At 42.7% G+C, this 19,682-nt stretch overlaps 2 protein-coding genes across 3 annotated transcripts in view; one reads left to right on the top strand and one right to left on the bottom strand.

Moving 5' to 3' along the window:
- Positions 1-8,834, top strand: part of LOC124138807 — a 37,347-nt gene extending 28,513 nt beyond the window's left edge. The window contains exons 19-23 of one of the 2 annotated variants that reach the window (XM_046505683.2): positions 451-689; positions 3,069-3,246; positions 3,828-4,258; positions 5,943-6,201; positions 7,008-8,834. In XM_046505683.2, coding sequence (XP_046361639.2) covers positions 451-689; positions 3,069-3,246; positions 3,828-4,258; positions 5,943-6,201; positions 7,008-7,528 — 1,628 coding nt within the window. In that variant the 3' untranslated portion in view covers positions 7,529-8,834. Of the gene's footprint in view, positions 1-450; positions 690-3,068; positions 3,247-3,827; positions 4,259-5,254; positions 5,612-5,942; positions 6,202-7,007 lie in introns of those variants that run through there. The other variant, XM_048382697.1, reaches the window with a different exon arrangement.
- Positions 8,835-10,117: 1,283 nt separating this feature from the next.
- The window catches only part of LOC124140428, a 51,613-nt gene continuing 42,048 nt past the window's right edge, over positions 10,118-19,682 (bottom strand). The window contains exons 31-38 of the mRNA XM_048382696.1: positions 19,406-19,566; positions 18,187-19,048; positions 16,641-16,776; positions 15,886-16,115; positions 15,141-15,315; positions 13,750-14,433; positions 12,213-12,764; positions 10,118-11,665 (exon numbers count right to left, since the gene is read on the bottom strand). Coding sequence (XP_048238653.1) covers positions 11,427-11,665; positions 12,213-12,764; positions 13,750-14,433; positions 15,141-15,315; positions 15,886-16,115; positions 16,641-16,776; positions 18,187-19,048; positions 19,406-19,566 — 3,039 coding nt within the window. The 3' untranslated portion in view covers positions 10,118-11,426. The remainder of the gene's footprint in view (positions 11,666-12,212; positions 12,765-13,749; positions 14,434-15,140; positions 15,316-15,885; positions 16,116-16,640; positions 16,777-18,186; positions 19,049-19,405; positions 19,567-19,682) is intronic.

Genomic DNA, 19,682 nt, shown 5'->3' with positions numbered 1-19,682 from the left:
CGTTACTCCATCAAATAGGCTAAAATATTGTTAGGTGTTTATAACAATCTATGGCCACTTCATAAGGCCCATCAGTTCGCTGCGCAAAGAAACGTCCCTCAGTAGTACCTGAAACCTGTGATTGCGGGTTCGAATCCCAGAATCGAAGTGATTGTGTTTCTAGATGTGGTAGCACCACACCTAATGGGTTTCACCAAGGTGGTAAACGTTCTTGCATCACTTCGGATATTTCCTCCAACATCACGCTGACAGTACTAAAGTACCATCCAAAGCAGCGAGAAGCCAAAAAATTCACTCACAAACTATCATTGGGGTCGGTGTAACTTCTTGGCAGAATATCGGCACTGTGGTTATCTCGAACTGCAGGAACGCAACATGGAATGAATGGTCCCAGGAACTTCGGCTTAACAATGCATCACTGTATTTCTAAAGTTGAAACCTTTTCTACAGCCATCCTCCTTCAACGGAAAATGGCCAACAGCGAATATGCCCCACCCGACACCAAGGATCTCGATGAGGTCAGAGATCTGAGACTGAAGGAGATCAAGATGGAAGCCGTCCTGAAGGAGATCATCATCTACACCTTCTTCGTCCTCGTCATCTTCTTCCTCTCCTACCAACAGAGGGACTCGGACAGCTTCGGCTTCGGTCAAAACGTCAAGAACAGATTCGTCGGCAAGTTTGAAAAAGTATGTGTCCATCATTTACTGAAGTGCCTTATATATCAGAAATAGTTCTGTTCATTTCTGAAAACAAATCCCAAAGGTTTCTTTTACCATGCTAAACATTATTTAATCCCAACAGGGCAATTGGCCTACTTCAAAAAATGAGAATAGATCCCCAGAAGATGTTTCTCATATCGTGAATCAGCGTAGGCCTGTCAACAATCAGTCATTTTGACTGCAAATCCAATATTCGTTACATGCTCTTAAGTGAACGAAATACATTGATAAGCAAATTTTGTATAACTAACTGGGACATTAAGATAGGTGACTATAAGAGAGTGTTTGCATTTAGCTTTATACTTGTATTTGGCATATTTCGAGACCGTAAACAAATCTAAAATAGTTAAACATGATGACGAAATAGCATGGTGGTCATCCAACCGGTTATACATGTATGTACGTCCTGGACCTAGTACGCACTGAGCCGACACAATTATTAGCACTGGACAGGTATTATGTTGAAAACCCCTTAGTACGAAAACCCCGCTTTCCGGAATAGTCTAAGTATGTATACATACACAAGACACTTCACAAGGAATGGTATTCTTTTGATCAATATATCATCTTTGTATCTATCATCTTCCCGAGGCAAGGGAGTTAGCTGACTGTATAAGTCCAGTTTCCACCCTTGCCGAACTAGGTCGGAATTTCTGGGTTCGATCGTAGCACCACAAGTGGCTATGATGGGTCGTGTCGATTCCACCACTCATATCACTTGCATTTGCTTCAAACAAAATGGCGGCGCCTAGTCAAGACGATCTGATCGATAATCAAGATCTATATTGTAATAAAACGGGTCTTACTTCCCGAAGTATATTAAATCACTTGAGCACCTAGATTATTTTCAAGAAAAGATTTGGAAAATATCTGTTGACGCTAAGTTGACGGTACACATGGTGGGCAAATCCTGCAATCGACCGAAATCTGCACGGCGGTTTACGAACCGGATGTTGATTTCATTACGCGATTTTGATTGGACTATGCATAGACGCGTTAGTCCAGCAAAAGTATAACTCCATAATTCCAGCCTAGCTCGGCAAGGGTGGAATCTGGACTTTAATGGTCAGTTGACTCCATTGCCTCGGGAAGATGTGTATCTATATGTGTGTACCATTGGTCCTCACACTGTATCTGTCAGTTAAGCCTACACACCACTATGGTTTCGTGAGGCAGTATATCAGTCCCCTTACTCACTACTGTAAGATGCCTGTCCCGTTCTAATCATGATCGTGATCAGACACTGAGGACATTACATGTACACAGCAGACGTAATTTAAAATTAACGTATCAACAAAATCAAAAAGGATTGTCTGGTCCATGACCAGGAGAACAGCTGTGCGGCGCCAGACAACAAACAGACTCTTACCTCTGTGTGCAGCTTGTGTTAGTGGCGGGTGCTACCGGTAGGGCAGGACATGCGTACCCTTTTCTCGAATACCTGGTTTCATCACTGATTTTCAGTGATCCATGTATATAATATTCACCGCTTGTTTGCCGTTTGCGCCCAATGGAATCTGTTTCGGAGAATAACCGAGACTCTTTGGTGTTGACGATTTTTAATATGGTACTGCAACTGCCACATCATTTACAGACTTCAGCTGTATATCCACACCTTATAATCGTTTAAATGTACTGCCAGTGGCCCAAGGGTACATGCCCTTAGTAAACTCATGCACGGTCAGTACTTCACGGGTTTGTAGGCACTGCATTCCTCCATAAACCGTGCATACGTATGGCCGCGTTAGGGTGTAATAGTGACCAATCAGGTAATGGAATGGGGCGTTATATTACTCACGGAAGTCACATGACCCCTACTCCGTGCATTAATTTTATGCGAACCATATCGTTGCTTTACATTGAAGGAAGGTTTAGAGTAGAGGCCGTAAGACACGTGTTGCGCGGGAACTATTGCCGATGTAATCTGAGTGCTCATTGGTCAGATCATTCGTTGGTTTTCCTCACGCTCGAACTTGGCGTTTCTTGTTTCATTGGTTAGACAAAGGGACTACACCACAAAGCGGCCTAATGTTTGCACGACCGATGGAAGCACGCACTATACACTATATATGATAATGCAGAAAGAGAGTTCGTTCCACTAGCATATGGTGGCTGCGTGTCTGCATGTGTGCTGCTTTCAGATAGCCTGGATAACACAGTGCTCACTTGCACTCAGTAAAGGCTACATTCCTCAACGCATCATCAATGCGAGTCCACCCGACTACCTAAACCAGACAAGTTGTAACTGGGGACGAGACCCATAATCCACTGCACTCAGGATAGCCTGCTTTGTTGAGTAACATCAAGGTGTAGATACCAGTCTCGGTAACGTCCAACGTGTTTTAGATCTCCACAATACCCGACTACTGGAACTGGTTGAACCAAACCTTCATCCCCGCGATGTACGCCACCCACTACGCCAACGACTCTGAGATCACCGACTGGCAGGACAGGGCGTGTATAAATGACCATCAGACACGCAGAGTTGGCGTGGCCAGGCTCAGGCAGATGAGGGTCAAGGAAGGTAAGGGGAGACAATTGTTTGGCATGCAGTTGCAAACTGACATATCTCCAGGTTGAGACGTATTTAATTTTTTTGTGAGGAAATTTTGAGCTTTGACATCGGTTATTTTACAGCCAAATATGTTTAAGAAAGATTCTCCTAATATAGTCGGTATTCATTGGATCCTGGTTTTTTTAAAACTACATGTCACTACCACAGTATGCGTTTTCTTTACTTACGTTACTCGTGAAGATCCGGGTTAGAATAGGTCTCCAGTAAACAATGCTTGTCGTTAGAGGCGACTATGCTTGTCGTAAGAGGCGACTAACAGGATCGGGGGTCAGGCTCGCTGACTTGGTTGATGCATGTCATCATATCCCAATGGTGTGGATCGATGTTCATGATGTCAATCACTGGATTGAAAGAAAAGCAATTTCATTTTATTATTATCTTTAAAGTAGGTAAGTTAATGAAGAGAACACTTAGTAACCCTATAACATGTGAAAAACGTTTGACTTTTTCTTAATTAGAAAATCACAAACAAGAGAGGCCTAAATCTGCTGCGCATCACTCGCTAACCTTGCATCGTTTGTCGTCCTCAGATACTTGTACAGTGCAGCCCCGAATGCAGACCATCATTGACCACTGTCGAGACGAATATGGCTGGACGGACGATGACACCAAGCCCTATCTTCCAGAATGGGACATTATTCCGGAAGAGAACAAAACAGACAGCAAGAAGTGGAAGACGCCCTGGGTTTACCAGAGCTCTGTCAAACTTGCCAATGCCCCTTACGTGGCCACGATTGCCACGTACAAAGGAGGTGGTTATGTGGCCCTGTTGGCGCGACAGGCCTGCAGGACGAAGCAGATTGTTGCAAACCTGCAGGACAACGATTGGCTGGATCTGAGGACTCGTGCTGTGTTCATGGAGTTCACCCTGTACAATCCTAACGTGAACCTGTTCGCATCCGCTGTCTTTGTGATCGAGTATATGGCGACTGGTTCTGCCGTGGCGAGAGTTGAAGTGAAGGTGGGTGTACAACTGATGTCATGGTAACAGGAGGTAGAGGTGACTTTGTTGGAAATATGCCTCTGTTCACACGGCAGTGCATGGGTACCCGGTAGGAGAACATGGTGATATGACCGTTAATCTTGTCAACTCCTCAACTCCTCAAAAGCGCAATACAAATGGATTATTATTATTATAATTCTTATTCTTATTATTCTTATAATATAAAATCATAAAAAGGATTGAAAACGAGGTAATTAAGTCAATGACGAGAACTGCAGTGTAACATTCACAATCATCAAACTGATGCATCATCTGACATTGCAAGTGTACATAGTAGTTGTGTCATTGACCCATTCCACATGATTCATTCTTGTTGGGACCCGTGAACATCCGGGGTAGAATAGGTCTTCAGCAACCCTTGCTTGCCGTAACAGGCGACTATACTTGTCGTAAGAGGCAACTAAAGGGATCAGGCGGTCAAGCTCGCTGACTTGGTTGATGCATGTCATCGTGTCCCAATTGCGTGGATCGATGCTCATGATGTCAATCACTGGATTGTCTGGTCCAGACTCGATTATTTACAGATCGCCGTCATATAGCTGGAATATTGCTGTGTGCGGCGTTGAACGACAAACAAACAAACAATCTTGTTGACAAGGGCGACTGAAATGGAAACGCAATGGTTTATCACAGAAATGGTCGATATTGTCTCTCAACGTACCCCCATGCCGAGTAGCCATGCTCATACTATTGGCCACAATGCTAGGATTCAAACCCGACCCACTCACTCTTATAATCATGCAGTATTACAATATATCAACTATCTTTTTTATAATACTTTGACCTCTTTCGTTATTTTTAACTCATCATGCCATTTTCTTTGGCATCCTATTTTTTCTTTCTCTCTGACTCTCCAATTACTCTTTGTCTTTGTATTCCCCACTTGTTGAGGTATGTCGGTGGCTGGGAGCAGGTGAGGATGCTCACAATTGCAAGTACCTTCTTCTTCTCCAGATATTCCGCCTGTTGAGCTATGTCTCTTCCTCTTCTTCTCCAGATATTCCGCCTGTTGAGCTATGTCTCTTCCTCTTCTTCTCCAGATATTGCACCTGTTGAGCTATGTCTCTTCCTCTTCTTCTCCAGATATTCCGCCTGTTGAGCTATGTTTCTTCCTCTTCTTCTCCAGATATTGCACCTGTTGAGCTATGTCTTTTCCTCTTCTTCTCCAGATATTCCGCCTGTTGAGCTATGTCTCTTCCTCTTCTTCTCCAGATATTCCGCCTGTTGAGCTATGTCTCTTCCTCTTCTTCTCCAGATATTCCGCCTGTTGAGCTATGTCTCTTCCTCTTCTTCTCCAGATATTCCGCATGTTGAGCTATGTCTCTTCCTCTTCTTCTCCAGATATTGCACCTGTTGAGCTATGTCTCTTCCTCTTCTTCTCCAGATATTCCGCCTGTTGAGCTATGTCTTTTCCTCTTCTTCTCCAGATATTCCGCCTGTTGAGCTATGTCTCTTCCTCTTCTTCTCCAGATATTCCGCCTGTTGAGCTATGTCTCTTCCTCTTCTTCTCCAGATATTCCGCCCGTTGAGCTATGTCTCTTCCTCTTCTTCTCCAGATATTCCGCCTGTTGAGCTATGTCTCTTCCTCTTCTTCTCCAGATATTCCACCTGTTGAGCTATGTCTCTTCCTCTTCTTCTCCAGATATTCCGCCTGTTGAGCTATGTCGGTGGATGGGGACTGGTGGTGCTCCTGTTTGAAATAATCTATGGTTGCTTCACGTTGTTTTTCTTCATCCGCTGTGTCAGTCAAGTAAAGAAGCAGAGACTCAAGTACTTCAAGAACTTCTGGATGATCCTTGAGTTCGTCCTGCTGTGCTTCGCCGTCGCTTGCATCGTCATGTATGCCTTCAAGCACATCCTCACAGAGATCGCAATGCACTCGCTACATGACAGAGCGTCGGGTAAGATTATTTCTCAATAGCCACAAAATATGCGTACAGCGAACGTTCTTTATATGTCAAAAATGTGTATAACAGAACTGTTTTCAAATTATCTATAATTATAAGTACGCTTTCGACCTTGTTCTTCAGTTCTTCTATTTAATGAAGAACATTCAGAATACATTTTAGAATAGTGGTATTTTGTCATAGAAATTACTACGGAACATTCCCAATGGCCTCAAAGAAGTTGGGACCGCCTCCGTGGTCTTGTGGTAGAGCGTCCGCCCGGAGAGCGGAAGGTCCAGGGTTCGATCCCGGGCCGCGTCATACAAAAGACGTTAAAAGATTGTACTTGTTGTTACCCTGTCTGGCGCTCGGCATTAAGGGGCTAAAACAAGGACTGGTCGGCTCGGAGTCAGTATACTGTGTCTGAGTGGGGTATTCATGTTAAACTGCGGCATGGTATCTCAGTGAGCTAGCACTATAAATCGGCATCAGTCCGGACTAGTACAAGCAGCCACACACACACATACACGTGCATTCACGTCGCTATATAAGTGCAATAATCTTGGACGCGACGTTAAACCCAATTTCACCTCACCTCACCTCAAAGAAGTTGGTACGCGTACATACTCAGTGGCCTTGTTCGAATGCCCAAAAGGCTAAAATTTTCCCCGCATTAGAAGAGATTTATTCCTGCTATGCTCTGATGTGATCTGTTCTAGCCTTCATCTAAATTGTTACTTATAGGCAAAGTCATCTTTCTTCATCTGTTCAATGTTATTAAAATAAGAAAAACATTGTTTTATAATCTGTTTTCTTCCTAGACGGCTTCGTGAACTTCCAGTCGGTGTCGTTGTACGATGAGACGTACGGCTACGTCATGGCCGTCGTTGTGTTCATGGCCACCATCCAGTTCATGAAGCTGCTGCAGTTCAACCAGCGCATGAGCATGCTAGGGGACACAGTCAAACTGGCCACGAAAGACCTCAAGGTGTTCTCCGTCGCTTTCCTCCTGTACTTCTTCGCCTTCACGGCTACAGCCTACCTGCTGTTCGGCCAGGCAATGGTGACCTACAACAGCATCATCGGGGCGGCGGAGTCTATGTTCGCGTTCGCACTCGGCAGCTTTGACTTTGATGCGATGTCAGATGCTCAGAAGTTCCTTGGGCCAATCTTCTTCTTCAGCTTCATCGGCGTCATTTACATCGGCCTCATGAGCATCTTCCTCACCATCATCGGCGACGCTTTTACTCAAGTCAAGGCGAACGTAGCCCTACAGTCCAACGAACACGAGATCGTAGACTTCATGTGGAAGAGACTCAAAGGCCTGCTTGGGTTTACTTAGTCCTCTTGCACCTATCAAGGGGCTCAATGCAAAACATGATCCATATTTTTTATCAAAAGCAATACCACTGAATATTTCATAAACTTGGTATCATGAAATTGTACATTTAAACAATAGATGCGCTTGCACTTAAAGCCATATGAAAGTCTAATCAGTTTGCATTTTCTGGAAACAGTGAGTCCTGCATCTTCCCCCGAGCCTCTTGTAAACAACTACGACCCAGGAGTTCGAATCTGGTTGTAACACACCACGTAGTTGTGTGTCCTAGACTACAAGTCTTTCTATGTGCGCGGTTATTTGTAGAGAACAATCATATATCGCCGAAATGGACATTGTGATCTGATTACCAATAGACTGACCCTTTAAAGTTGAAAGTCATATAATTATTATTTAGGTTGATACACTCTGTTGTTCCAATTATTTTTAACTGATATTACAAATTTACTTTGATAATTCAAAAAATGAGATGTTAATATATATTTCATGTACAGGAGCTTTTAAAGGCAGTTGATATAAACTTTATTGAAATAATACACTTAAAATGAGGTATCTAAACTGACAGAGCATTTTGTCTCATGTAAATTGTCTTTGGTATTTTTTATCTTCCAACGGCCAATCGAAAATTATTTTGAAATAGATGTATCAACTGTTAAAATGTTTCTTTACAAAGTGTTTTTATACAGAAAGTACGGTTTTCGTTAAATGTGTTTTTAATACTAAAACTTACGATTTTGTTAGCATCCCTGTGTTGTAATGCACATTCATCGCTCTTTAGGACGACCTGTATACCCTACGGGAATTGTGATAGCGTATAGACTGTGATAAATGTATGTGCTGTTAGTGTGGTTTGCTGTCCCGAATCCAGAAAATGCTTCAAGAATCAATCTGGCTTGTAAAATGAACCAATCTAGCCAGATTATCAGACAAGCCCAATATCATGCGCTTTCCATCAAACTGGATTCGATACAACGGTGCCCAAACGGTGTTTTACATGAAAGCATTACTCTGAAGTATTGATGTTATAATTGTGACAAATATTGTCTGTGAAAAAAACCAACACTTCTTATCATATTCCGTCCAAGATGTACAGCTACCTGACCAGGTAGTCTTTGAAAGAATCTTTTGACAAACCATTTGGAGTCAGAAATGTGTTGAAATGTATATAAATCGTTTTCATGTAAAAACAAATACTCAACTAATTTATATCTATTATAGAGAATTGTTATATAATAAATGTGCTATACCACGCTTTTCTTGTTTATTCCATTAATATATTTTATTCACTTGTTGAAATAAAAAACTTAGAATCACAGTCCGTGGAACTTATAATTTGAAATAGCTTAGTACTGAAAGACCGGACACGCATCAATCTTTCATTTACATTATGTGACGTTCAGTTGTGGTTGGAATCGAGACTACCTTTGCCAGAATGTAATCAAGAAAACAACACCGCTATCTCCCGTCTGCACAACACAGTGATGAATGCAGCAATCGGCACACACAGTGAGTAAGTTGGATTTAACGGCACCTTAACATTAGTTCAGCGACATCATATATGATCATTTTGTGGAAGGGACACCCTGATAAAGTTTTGTTATTCCAGCTATATGACGGCGGTGTGTAAATAATCAAGTCTGGGCCAGATAATCCAGTGATTGATATATCATGGGCATCGATCAACGCAATTGGGACACGAGGACATGCATCAACCAAGTTAGCGAACTTGACCACCCAATCCCGTTACTCGCCTCTTACAAGCATAGTCGCCTTTTACGGCAAGAATAGGTTGCTGAAGACTTATTCTACCCCGGATGTTCACGGGTCCCCTGATTCAGTACCCCGGGTTGATCAGCACCATGCTCGTGGGTTTCACCAAAGTGGTAACGGTCTCACCTGCATCACTGCATCACCTGCATCACGGTGTCAGTTTGAATTCAAATTTTTGTTTGTTTGTTGCTTGACTCCGCACAATATTCAAGTTATATGACGGGGGTATGGACCAGAAAATCCATATTGGCAATAAAACTCGAACCTCTTGAACAAATTCCGGGACCCGTGAGAGTAGGTCTTTAGCAACCCATGTTTGCCGTAAAAGCCGACTTTGCTTGTAAGAGGCGACTAACGGGATCGTCTGGTCAGGCTCGCTGATTTGATCGATGCATGTGAATTGCGTAAATGGATGCTCATGGTGTCAATCAACCAACAATCTTTTTACGTCTTTTAGCATGACGCAGCCATGGAGATGGAACTACCGACCTTTCCTCCTCTATGAGAGAATTAGAGCAGATCAATTTATAATATCTCGAAATAATGAACATATATGCCGAACTCAACCACCAACTACGTATACATGAATACTTCATTGCTGGGTAATGGCCATGGAGAAACTCTTCAATATCGGATACAAAATTCCCGGTGATGTGCGTCATCAATGATGGGATTGTGTGTGCCGAGTTTCAGCTAAGTAGATGCAGTGGTTTCGGAGAAGCAGATGGCACGCGCCGCACGACGGTCGACGGACGAACAGGATATGACACTTGCCCTTTGGGCCGGTGAGCACACAACCAAGTTACAACACGACACCGGCCATCAGTTTGCTATAGAACCCCAAAACAGAGGGGTGGTCGTTTGGTGTATCTATAGTTTTTATTGTAATCTATACAGTTACAGTATGTATTGTAATATGTAAAACCATAGGTTTTCTTGTAATCTGTACAATTGCAGGTTTTATTGTAATATGTCTAATCATAGGTTTCTTCAGCAATGGGTTTAACTGTAATCTGTACAGCTGTAGGGTTTATTGTAATCTGTAACAATTGTAGGTTTTCTTGTAATCTGTACAATTGCAGGTTTTATTGTAATATGTCAAATCATAGGTTTCATTGTAATTTGTTCAGCAATGGGTTTAACTGTAATCTGTACAATTGTCGGTTTTCATGTAATCTGTACACTATGTAACAGGTTTAACAATATTATCATAACTTTGTAAATACACATCACATTGTTTGAATATACCAATTTTATAACATTATAAATTATAGTTAACAGTAAAACGTAGTATGTTTTGTAAATTTTCTCATTACCAAACACTGTTAAACAACAGATAGTCGTTTATACAAGAGAGCCGGTGCAAAAATACTATTTACCCAGCCTAACCACAACAAACTACAATTGGACGGATTTACTGTGGGCATTCTGGCACTAGCAATCGAACTTGGAACAATTACTTCACAAATCACCACACATTGTGAAGAATACATGCATTATGTATATTTAACATGAAAACAATAATTCACATAGAGACTATATAATATCAACAATGTGATGCTACAGGCGTGTAATTGATGTAAACTATTTTTACACAGCAGAAGGTCTATTAGAAATACAATGATTTGACGTGGGAGTTATTGAATAGGCTTGTTGGTTGGTTTAAAATACGTGTTATTATGTGATTATCAATGACTATCATCAATTACAGTTTTTGCAAGACAAACACTCGCTTTTTAAAACAGAATACTAATTCTGTTTGATAACCAAAATCAATCAAGACATTCCTTCCTTTGAGGTTAATAGTAGTGAGTATAGTTTCATGCCGCTTTTAATTGTACGGAATCATAACGTTCCTCATAGGAAACAAAAGTAAATGAATACACCACTGTTAACTTCATACATACATGTACAAAGAATGCGGTATGTCTCTTCCTTTCACCAATAAAGAGATGTATACTTTGACCTCTCAGTTTGTAATACACATCCTGCACATTAATTGCTATGCAATGACGTGGTAATTTTCAACTTGACAACCATAGACTGAATATGAAGAAACAAATAGTCAATAATCACATCATTGTCTGTCTTGTGTTGCAGAGGAAGCATCCTGAAGGTTTTAGACACAGGGTTATTTTAGCCTGGTAAGTTGGGGGAACACTCTGGCGAACTCGTCCAGGTCCATATCCAGATAGTCGATGTCCTGTCGGGTGGTCATGAACTGCAGCTTTCTCGGTGGTTGGCGCCCCGACATTTCGTCCAGCCGTCGCTCTAAGTTGTCCAGTTTCTGGTGAACTGACGTCATAGCTGTCTGAAGTGTCTTGGGTTTGTTATCCTGCATTTGCTCATCGTCCTGCGAGTCTTCATTGTCTGGAATATTTTATAACAATATTGCTACTGTTAAATCGGTTTGTGTTTTATTCGATCATGAAAGGTTAACAGTGTGGGTGTTTTTACGAATGTTTTAGCAATCGTCCAGCAATGTCATTGAATGGGACAGAAAAGGGCTCCACACATGGTACCCACGTGGATATTCGAACTCGGGACTTCGGTGTAACGAGCGAATACTTTTACTTTTCTTCACCACCGCTCGAAAGAACTTCATTGGGGTAAAGAATTCGGTGTCTTTTCTCAAATGTGACGATGTATTAATTACTATTACACATGATGCATTATAAAATATTATATATGTATCACAGATCGATATATACTGATTTACACAAGTTACAGTTATTTATGATAAAGACATGATAACCAATCAGCTTCAAGTATATGATTAAAAACCGCAAGTAGACACTATCGCATTTCTGAAAAGTGAGTACTCAATCAATATGAGGCAGAGAATACCAAAAATGGAAACTGACAACATGGTTTAAAAGAAAAGGTTTACATGTGAATAGACAAGTATATTACCCACCAGAGTACTTTCCCTTTGCTTTCGGGACAAGGCCAGTGAGGTTAATCCACGACCGGAAGTACCCCCACATGAAGGCCATGATTTCATACTCATTCTTCTCACTATTGACCTTGCTTCTCACTACACTAAAGGAATCGTTCAATATAGTGACGAACATGTTCAGCATCAACAGAACCACGAACATGATGTAGGCGAAGAAGAAGACTGGCCCAAGTGTCCTGTTGGCCATGGAGAGCTCCTCGAACTGGTAGTGTCCCAGAGCGAAGGACAACAGAGTCTCCAGGGATACCAACACAGTGCTGTAGCCTTGAACGTTGGCACCGAACGTGAGGAACCCAAGGGACATGAAGGCGATGATGAAGCAGACAAAGACGACGGAGAACGCTGACAGCTCCTGGGCCGCCTTCTTCAGCGTCCCAGCCAACATGGACATCTTCTTGTTGAAGCGGAGCATGTGGATGACTTTGAGGATGGAGGCGAATATGACCCAGGCTAACAGAAACGTGAACAGTTCGTTCCACATTGCCAGACGCTGGAAGTTGTAGAAGTGGTCTGGAACGAGAGAAAGAATGGGATTAAGATTCAGGATGTATAGCAGCTATTTCGTGGATGTGGAGCGAGGTATGGTCAAGGGGTTTCCTTCAATTACTGATATACTGATAACATAAAATGACTGTATTGAAAGGCAAGGGGTCTAAGCAAGTTGTACACAGTTGCGTCCCTCAGCTGAAAAGATTAGGTTCGAATCCTCGAGTCGTCCCTGTATTGGTTCTTTGCTTGTCACCTCCATACCTGTACTCGTGGGTCTCAGTGTTGACTATCCTCCTCCTTCAAGCGGAGATGCAATGATTTAACTGAAACACTGTTCCTAACGGCGTGTAACCTAGCTCTCCATCACTCAAACAAGAGACGAACAGTGGTTCAAAGAAGGCTTGACACGTGACTATTGGTAGTCATATCAAGTTTGAAGCAGTTGAAACAAGGCATGATTCATATACAAAGTCACTTGACACGATTTGTCTCAGGTCATGATGACCCGTATTATACAGAGACAAAGATTCAGCTTGATGCATATGACTAATTACGTTTTCCAGAACTACACCTCAAACGGGCTCGAGACTGTTTATATAATCCCTCTTTAAGCGTGTAGTTAAAGATCGGGCTCAATATCCAGTTTGTTGTTGTTTAACGCCGCACTTAGCAATATTCCAGCTATATGACGGCGGTCTGTAAATAATCGAGTCTGGACCATACAATCCAGTGATTGACATCATGAGCATCAATCTACGCAATTGGGATGCGAAGACATGCATCAAACAAATCAGCGAGAGTGACCACCCGATCCCGTTAGTCGCCTCTTACGACAAGCTTAGTCGGCTCATACGACAAGCATAGCTTCTTGAAGACCTATACTAACCCGGATGTTCACGGGTCTCGTTAACATGTGAAACCCATTTTTGTGGTGACTCCTGCTGAGCTGGAAAATTGTTAATACGTCAATTTACTCACTCACCCATCCAAGATACATAAATGTTACCTCTTAGTTTTGTCACTTTCGATACGGCATACGACGTCATGAGGTGTCTTCCAACGTACATCGCTACTGTTGTCAAAGATAGTAGCAGGATTGACAATTCCAGAAAATTCCAGAACTGTCGGAAATATCCCCACTTCTGCTTTTTCAGTATCTTACACTCTCTGATGAAGAAGTACACGATGAAGACCAACGTCAGCGCCTCACATACCGCCACGACTACACCGTAGCCCCCCAAATAGGAGAACAGTCTGAACGGCCTCACTATCACCTCCACCGCAGTCGACCCGGCGGGCATGACCTCCATCGTCGCCATGATCATAGCGAACATGTTCACATTCGGATTATACACCGTGAACTCCGCGAACACCACCCGTGTGTATTTGTCAATCCACTCTTTCTCCTTCAGGGTGTCAACCATCTTCCTGACACGTGTCTCACTCCCGATCAGATCCGCTACGTAGCCTCCGGCCGGGTAGACTCCCACCTTGCCGACGTGGGGAATACCGTTAGTCTTGGTGAAGGTCTTGTAGCCCCACGGGTAGTTGAGCGGGGTGGTGGGCGTGACGTTAGACAACACCCTCTGCCATCCTTCAAGGTAGAGCGTGGTGTCCTGGTTCTCCCAAGACCAGCCATGGCTACATTTGGCGAAGTTCTTCGGAATGTCTGCAGGTTTGTGGCACTGGCCTGAGAATATCATAAGTGGTTATTTCTATGGCAACAAAATTATAAAGTGATCTTAGCGTCACAACTGTAACTGAGTTAGCTGCAATGGCGGACTACACTTTTTTTCACGAATCCCGGTAATCTCTTGCAAGTTCTGAATGGTCCCTTTACGACATATTCTTGTACTATTGCTATTAAAGTTGTGCTTTCCTATAGCAAGATATATAGAGAATCTCGTCTCCGTACTACAAGGGGACTTTCTATGGTACGTGAACGAGCGAAAGCGAGATCAGACGCCATAAACAGTTCACGGGTTTCGTAATAATGGAATCTACCGAAAAATGTGCGTCGCATGTATTATTACCCGCTGTCAGATATGTATTAAATGAAAGTTTGTTTAACAATTTTCTGACATATTCCAAGGCACGGGCAGTGTTAACATTTCATTGCATATTCATAAGCGATAATTAAGCGTTCCTACCTTTGTTTCTGTAAACATGACTGTAGCAAGGTAACATATTGTTATTAAAGAACGAAAGGTTATTTAATGGCATAGTAAATAGATTTAGAACAGATGAAAAAGGAACACTCAGTTAGTCATACAGAGCCACTCTCCGAATCTCAGACCTACAGTCAAGCACTTCGTTCAGTTTCCTTGTTGAATTGGCTGATTTTACCCTATCCATATATGATAATACGTTTTATACCCCCGAACAAAATACTATTACCTGTAACGACTCTTTGCTGCCTGAACCTGACTGGTCCAACCCTGTAGGCCACCATGTTGGACACAAACCGCAGCCCTCTGTCCTCGAGAGGGGACCCATCAAAGTGTTTGTTGGCGTACAGGTTAGGTAGTAGGTGATAGCGGGTCCAGTTCCAGAAGTCATTTCCGGTGCTCACCTGCAGGTCATAACCTTTGCTGAGTATCGGATAACCTTTGCTGATTAACATCGTCGAATATATTGGTTAACTTGCTGTTCTGGTATAAAAGTCGCATTCATTTATTAATCCGGATACCCTCTGGATTTCTTATTAACCTAGTCTGTCTAATGGATCACCACATTTCTAGTAAAGGGTAAATAAAGTCAACATAGCAACCTTGCAGATTTTAATACTTTAGGGGATACGACATTGAATAATCCAATCGCAATTATTGAATAGCCTAGTCTTGTGTATGAATAACAGTCAAATTTATTGAATCTATTGCATCTATTAACTTACCGCCTCACCTTATTCATAAGCCCAATCCCCTTTCCTGATCAACCTGACGCCTATTTTTATTAACGAATTGGAAACTACCAATGAGTTAATAAGTAGTTAACTAATATATCATTCAGTTTTCTGGTCAACAGCCAGACGCATTTCTTAATCAATTTAAAATCAATAATTTACCCAAATGCCCTTGCTGATTTATCATTTCGCCTTCATTGACAACTCAATTTGCATAAATGTTCAGTTCACAATACATACCTTGGTGAATGCGGACGTCCCAGCGATCATGTTGAGGAGGTTGTCTTTGATGAGGAAGGAGTTGGGGTCCCTGTTTTGGACGGACACCATGAAGAGGATGATGAGGTAGAGGACGTAGGCGACCACCTCCTTGATGACAGACATCATCTCGACCTCCCTTAACCGCTTCGTGCGTGCGGCCTGGAGAGCGTTGTGGTCCAGCTGAGGAACTGGCATCTTCGGCCGGGTCACTGGCGTTCAGAAAGGAGTGAGTATAGGTTGGGGTGCAAGGGTACACAGACAGTGGCCTTCAGGAGTAAGCCTGAAGGTATCAACACTGCACGTCAAGGTCATGTCATTATGTCAAGGTCATGTCATAGGTCGAGGTCATGTCATAGGTCGAGGTCATGTCCAGTGCCTGAATCCGAGTACTATTTCCACAATTTCCTTACTAAATATGCCGCAATTTTAACAAACACATTACTTCTCACCAACCTCATGGTGGCAGTCTTGATGTGACAATACAATGTTACACAAATTATTCACTCAATACACATTCATATCTACTCATATCATGAATAACATTACACAGCGAACTTTAGAAAGTGAGCAATTGATTGAGTTTGGAGGTATGACCCTGCAAGTCGTACTGAAGTGGGGGACGTGTAACATCGGCTGCATGCCCAATTTATGAATGGGGCCGAGGTTTTAGAAGTATAGAACCCACGCTCTAACCACCAGGCTAACCCAGCACCCCTATCTAGAAGGTGTTTTACCCGACTCGGGTGGCATGTTGTGAGTGACCTCCTCGTCAGGCTGAGGCTGGATAGCTCTCGGGTCTTCATCTTCTGGAAGGTCGTCCAACTCGGGCTTCTTGACAACCCATGCGACTATCACCGCCACCACAATGATCTGAAATAGTGAGTGAGTTTGGTTTACCACCGCTTTGAACATCACCTCTAATATGCATGATAGTTTCATGTGGGATGAAAGTCCAAAACGATACACTTTGGAGAAACCCACGAACACCGCTATGGTGCCGAGACATGATCAGGTCTAATCTGGGACTCAAACACGACCATAAGTCTGGCACACCCATGGGAGCAAATTACGTAGCGAATCGCGCCTAATACACCGTTCACATGCACGACATTTACTAACGTAAGCACATGTGTAACTATACATACGTGTGTTTTAGTAAGTATACTATGCGTTCACATGAAAATCCACTTAGATGTGTAAATAAAGTATGTAAATTGTGTAAGGCACACATATTCGTCAGTCTGTTTACGACTTTCAACACAAAACAGGTTGTTTTCCAATTTTCGCGTGAAGCAAAATGTGTTTGATTTAATTTGTACACAAAGTTTTGACACCTTAAAACCTAAAGAAAACACCGTCCGCTCAACTCTGCATATACGCGTAAAAGTTGGCAACTGTTGACAATTTGTTTCGTGTTGGCAAAAGAGCAGATATTTATTAGATCTTCCTCTTACGTTAACATAAACGTTCACATTGCAACATATACACAAAGTGCAAATTTACATTTTCATTTGCACCTGCTCCAGACATGATGCAAATTTGCTCCTGGTGTAAATATACACAAATGAGTAAACACGTTCACATGACAAGTATACTCACGTATGTATTTCTACACACGTATGCACATATACACACATATGTATAGAGGCGCATGTGAACGGGGCATTAGATGACTGGGGTGCCCGGGACCCCTATGAGATAGTAATGTTGTCTGTAAATGTAACATTTCCTTCAAAAACTGGTACTCCTACTTAAAGTTCACTGATACCATCTTGAGTATTTGGGGCTTTGTAGCTATTTAAATAGTTCAGAACATTTCAAATAATACACATATCGTATTAAGCTAGGTTTGTTCATCATTCAAAATACAAATTTGAGGCAAATGTTTAAGTCGATCTCACGGTTTATTCCTCTAAGTTTACACTAAACCTGCGTTTACAAGATCACCAAAAAACCTTTTTTTCTTCTAATTTACAGGTCGGGTAGCCTAGTGGTTAAAGCGTTCGCTCGTCACGCCGAAGATCCGGGTTCGATTCCCGACATAGGTACAATGTGTGAAGCCCATTTCTGGTGTCCCCCGCCGTGATATTGCTGGAATATTGCTAAAAGCGGCGCAAAACCATACTCACTCACTCACTCTAATTTACAACAAACTGTAATTTCTAAGTATGTTCATGAGGCACCTTGGTCTTTTTGTAACAGCGCCTTTATGAATATACCTATTGCATTGACACCGTAATTCAAGGAATTTCAAAGCCTGTGATGATGGTGATGTCTAACCTTTATTGGTTGGAGCAACAGCACAGACTGCCCCACCGACAGCAACATAGATGACAGCCAAGCGTTAGACTTCACTTTTCCCCACTCCATGCTATACAAGAACGTAAAGAAGGCGGACACTGCCGTACTTATGAACACGAGCAGCCACGCTATATACTTGGTCCACCATGGGAAGTATTTCTTCTTATTACGTTGAGGCTTGGTCTTCAGCTTCTTGATCTTCCTGTTGGTCTTCAGTGTTATATCCCCTGAGCTCTGGGTGTAAGACGTGCTCAGAGGGTTGGGTGACTTTCCCGGGGTGGGGCTGGGTGTGGTAGGGTCGGGGGACAGAGTGCCATCGTAGACTGTTCTGATAGGGTCAGGACACGTAGAGGCAGAGGTTGATGGACGGAGGGTGCTGATCTTGAGGTTTTTCTTGAGGAATCCGTTGTCGACCTTGCTGTTGGTCTTGGTCTTGCATCGTCTAAATATCTGATCAATGAGGATGTTCACAGGTAGTACGACGATGCTGCTGACGAAACTGACGTAGAGTTCATTAAGGGAGAATTTGAGAGGTCCCAAAGTAAAAGAGTAGGCCGCGTCGTGTTTGCCTTCGGTTTTGTAGAACATGGCGTCAGCCAGCATGGTTGTTGCTAGGAGAGACAGGATGCAGGAGACTCGCTGTACTCGGGTAAAGTTGCTTCTCTGGGGTCGGGCAAAAACCGAGATCCAGAGATGCGAGTCAGTGAGGCTCTTCTTGGTGTTCGAGAAGAAGAGGTGGTTGAACGTGAGGACATCCCCGGTGCCGGCCACAGGCATCACCCTGTCAACCATGCCGTCATCCTCCTCAACTGCCAGCCATCGGTTGCACAGGAAGAAGAAACTGAATAGACAGAAACGACCGATGTGATGAACCAGTACCGTTAATCTAACGTTAGTAAATATATAAATACACACGAGAGTGAGAGGTATAAATAGACTTTCAGATTTGCGGGTGTTATTGTGTATTTTGATGCACGAGAATTATTTTGAACCAACGACGTATGCCGTATATTTCAAATTTTAATTTATCCTCACATTGCGATTGAATACTCCATAACACACATACATCTGAAAATATATATGATAAAACACGTTCTCGTATCGCATGCACGATTAACATCTCCAAGAACACTTGCATATTTGCGTGTGTCCCTCACCCTGTAGGTGTCACCTCACTGGGGCTACATGTGTCTCTTACCTCTCCCCCGTCTGCAGATCGGATACGACGACTTTACTAAGATACCAGCCTTGTTGTTTGCCCTTGCCGGAGTTGTCGTGCCACATTCGAAGGTAGGACAGAGGGCCGAGGCACTCGCTCACGCCCATCACGAACTGGTTGACGCTACTGCGGTTGAATACCTGGAGAACATTATGAAGTCTGTCTCCACATTTTGCTCAATTAATGTGGGTCAAGGTACAACCTGTATTCAATACGTTTACGGGTTGTTTCCAAGTGAGTTTTAAGTTAACGCTGG

This window comes from Haliotis rufescens, unplaced genomic scaffold (assembly GCF_023055435.1).
Source record: "Haliotis rufescens isolate VD_foot unplaced genomic scaffold, xgHalRufe1.0.p SCAF_40, whole genome shotgun sequence".
NCBI classification, from domain to species: Eukaryota; Metazoa; Mollusca; class Gastropoda; order Lepetellida; family Haliotidae; genus Haliotis; species Haliotis rufescens.
Note: the sequence above shows the minus strand (reverse complement) of the source record. Positions and strands in the feature narration are given on the sequence as shown.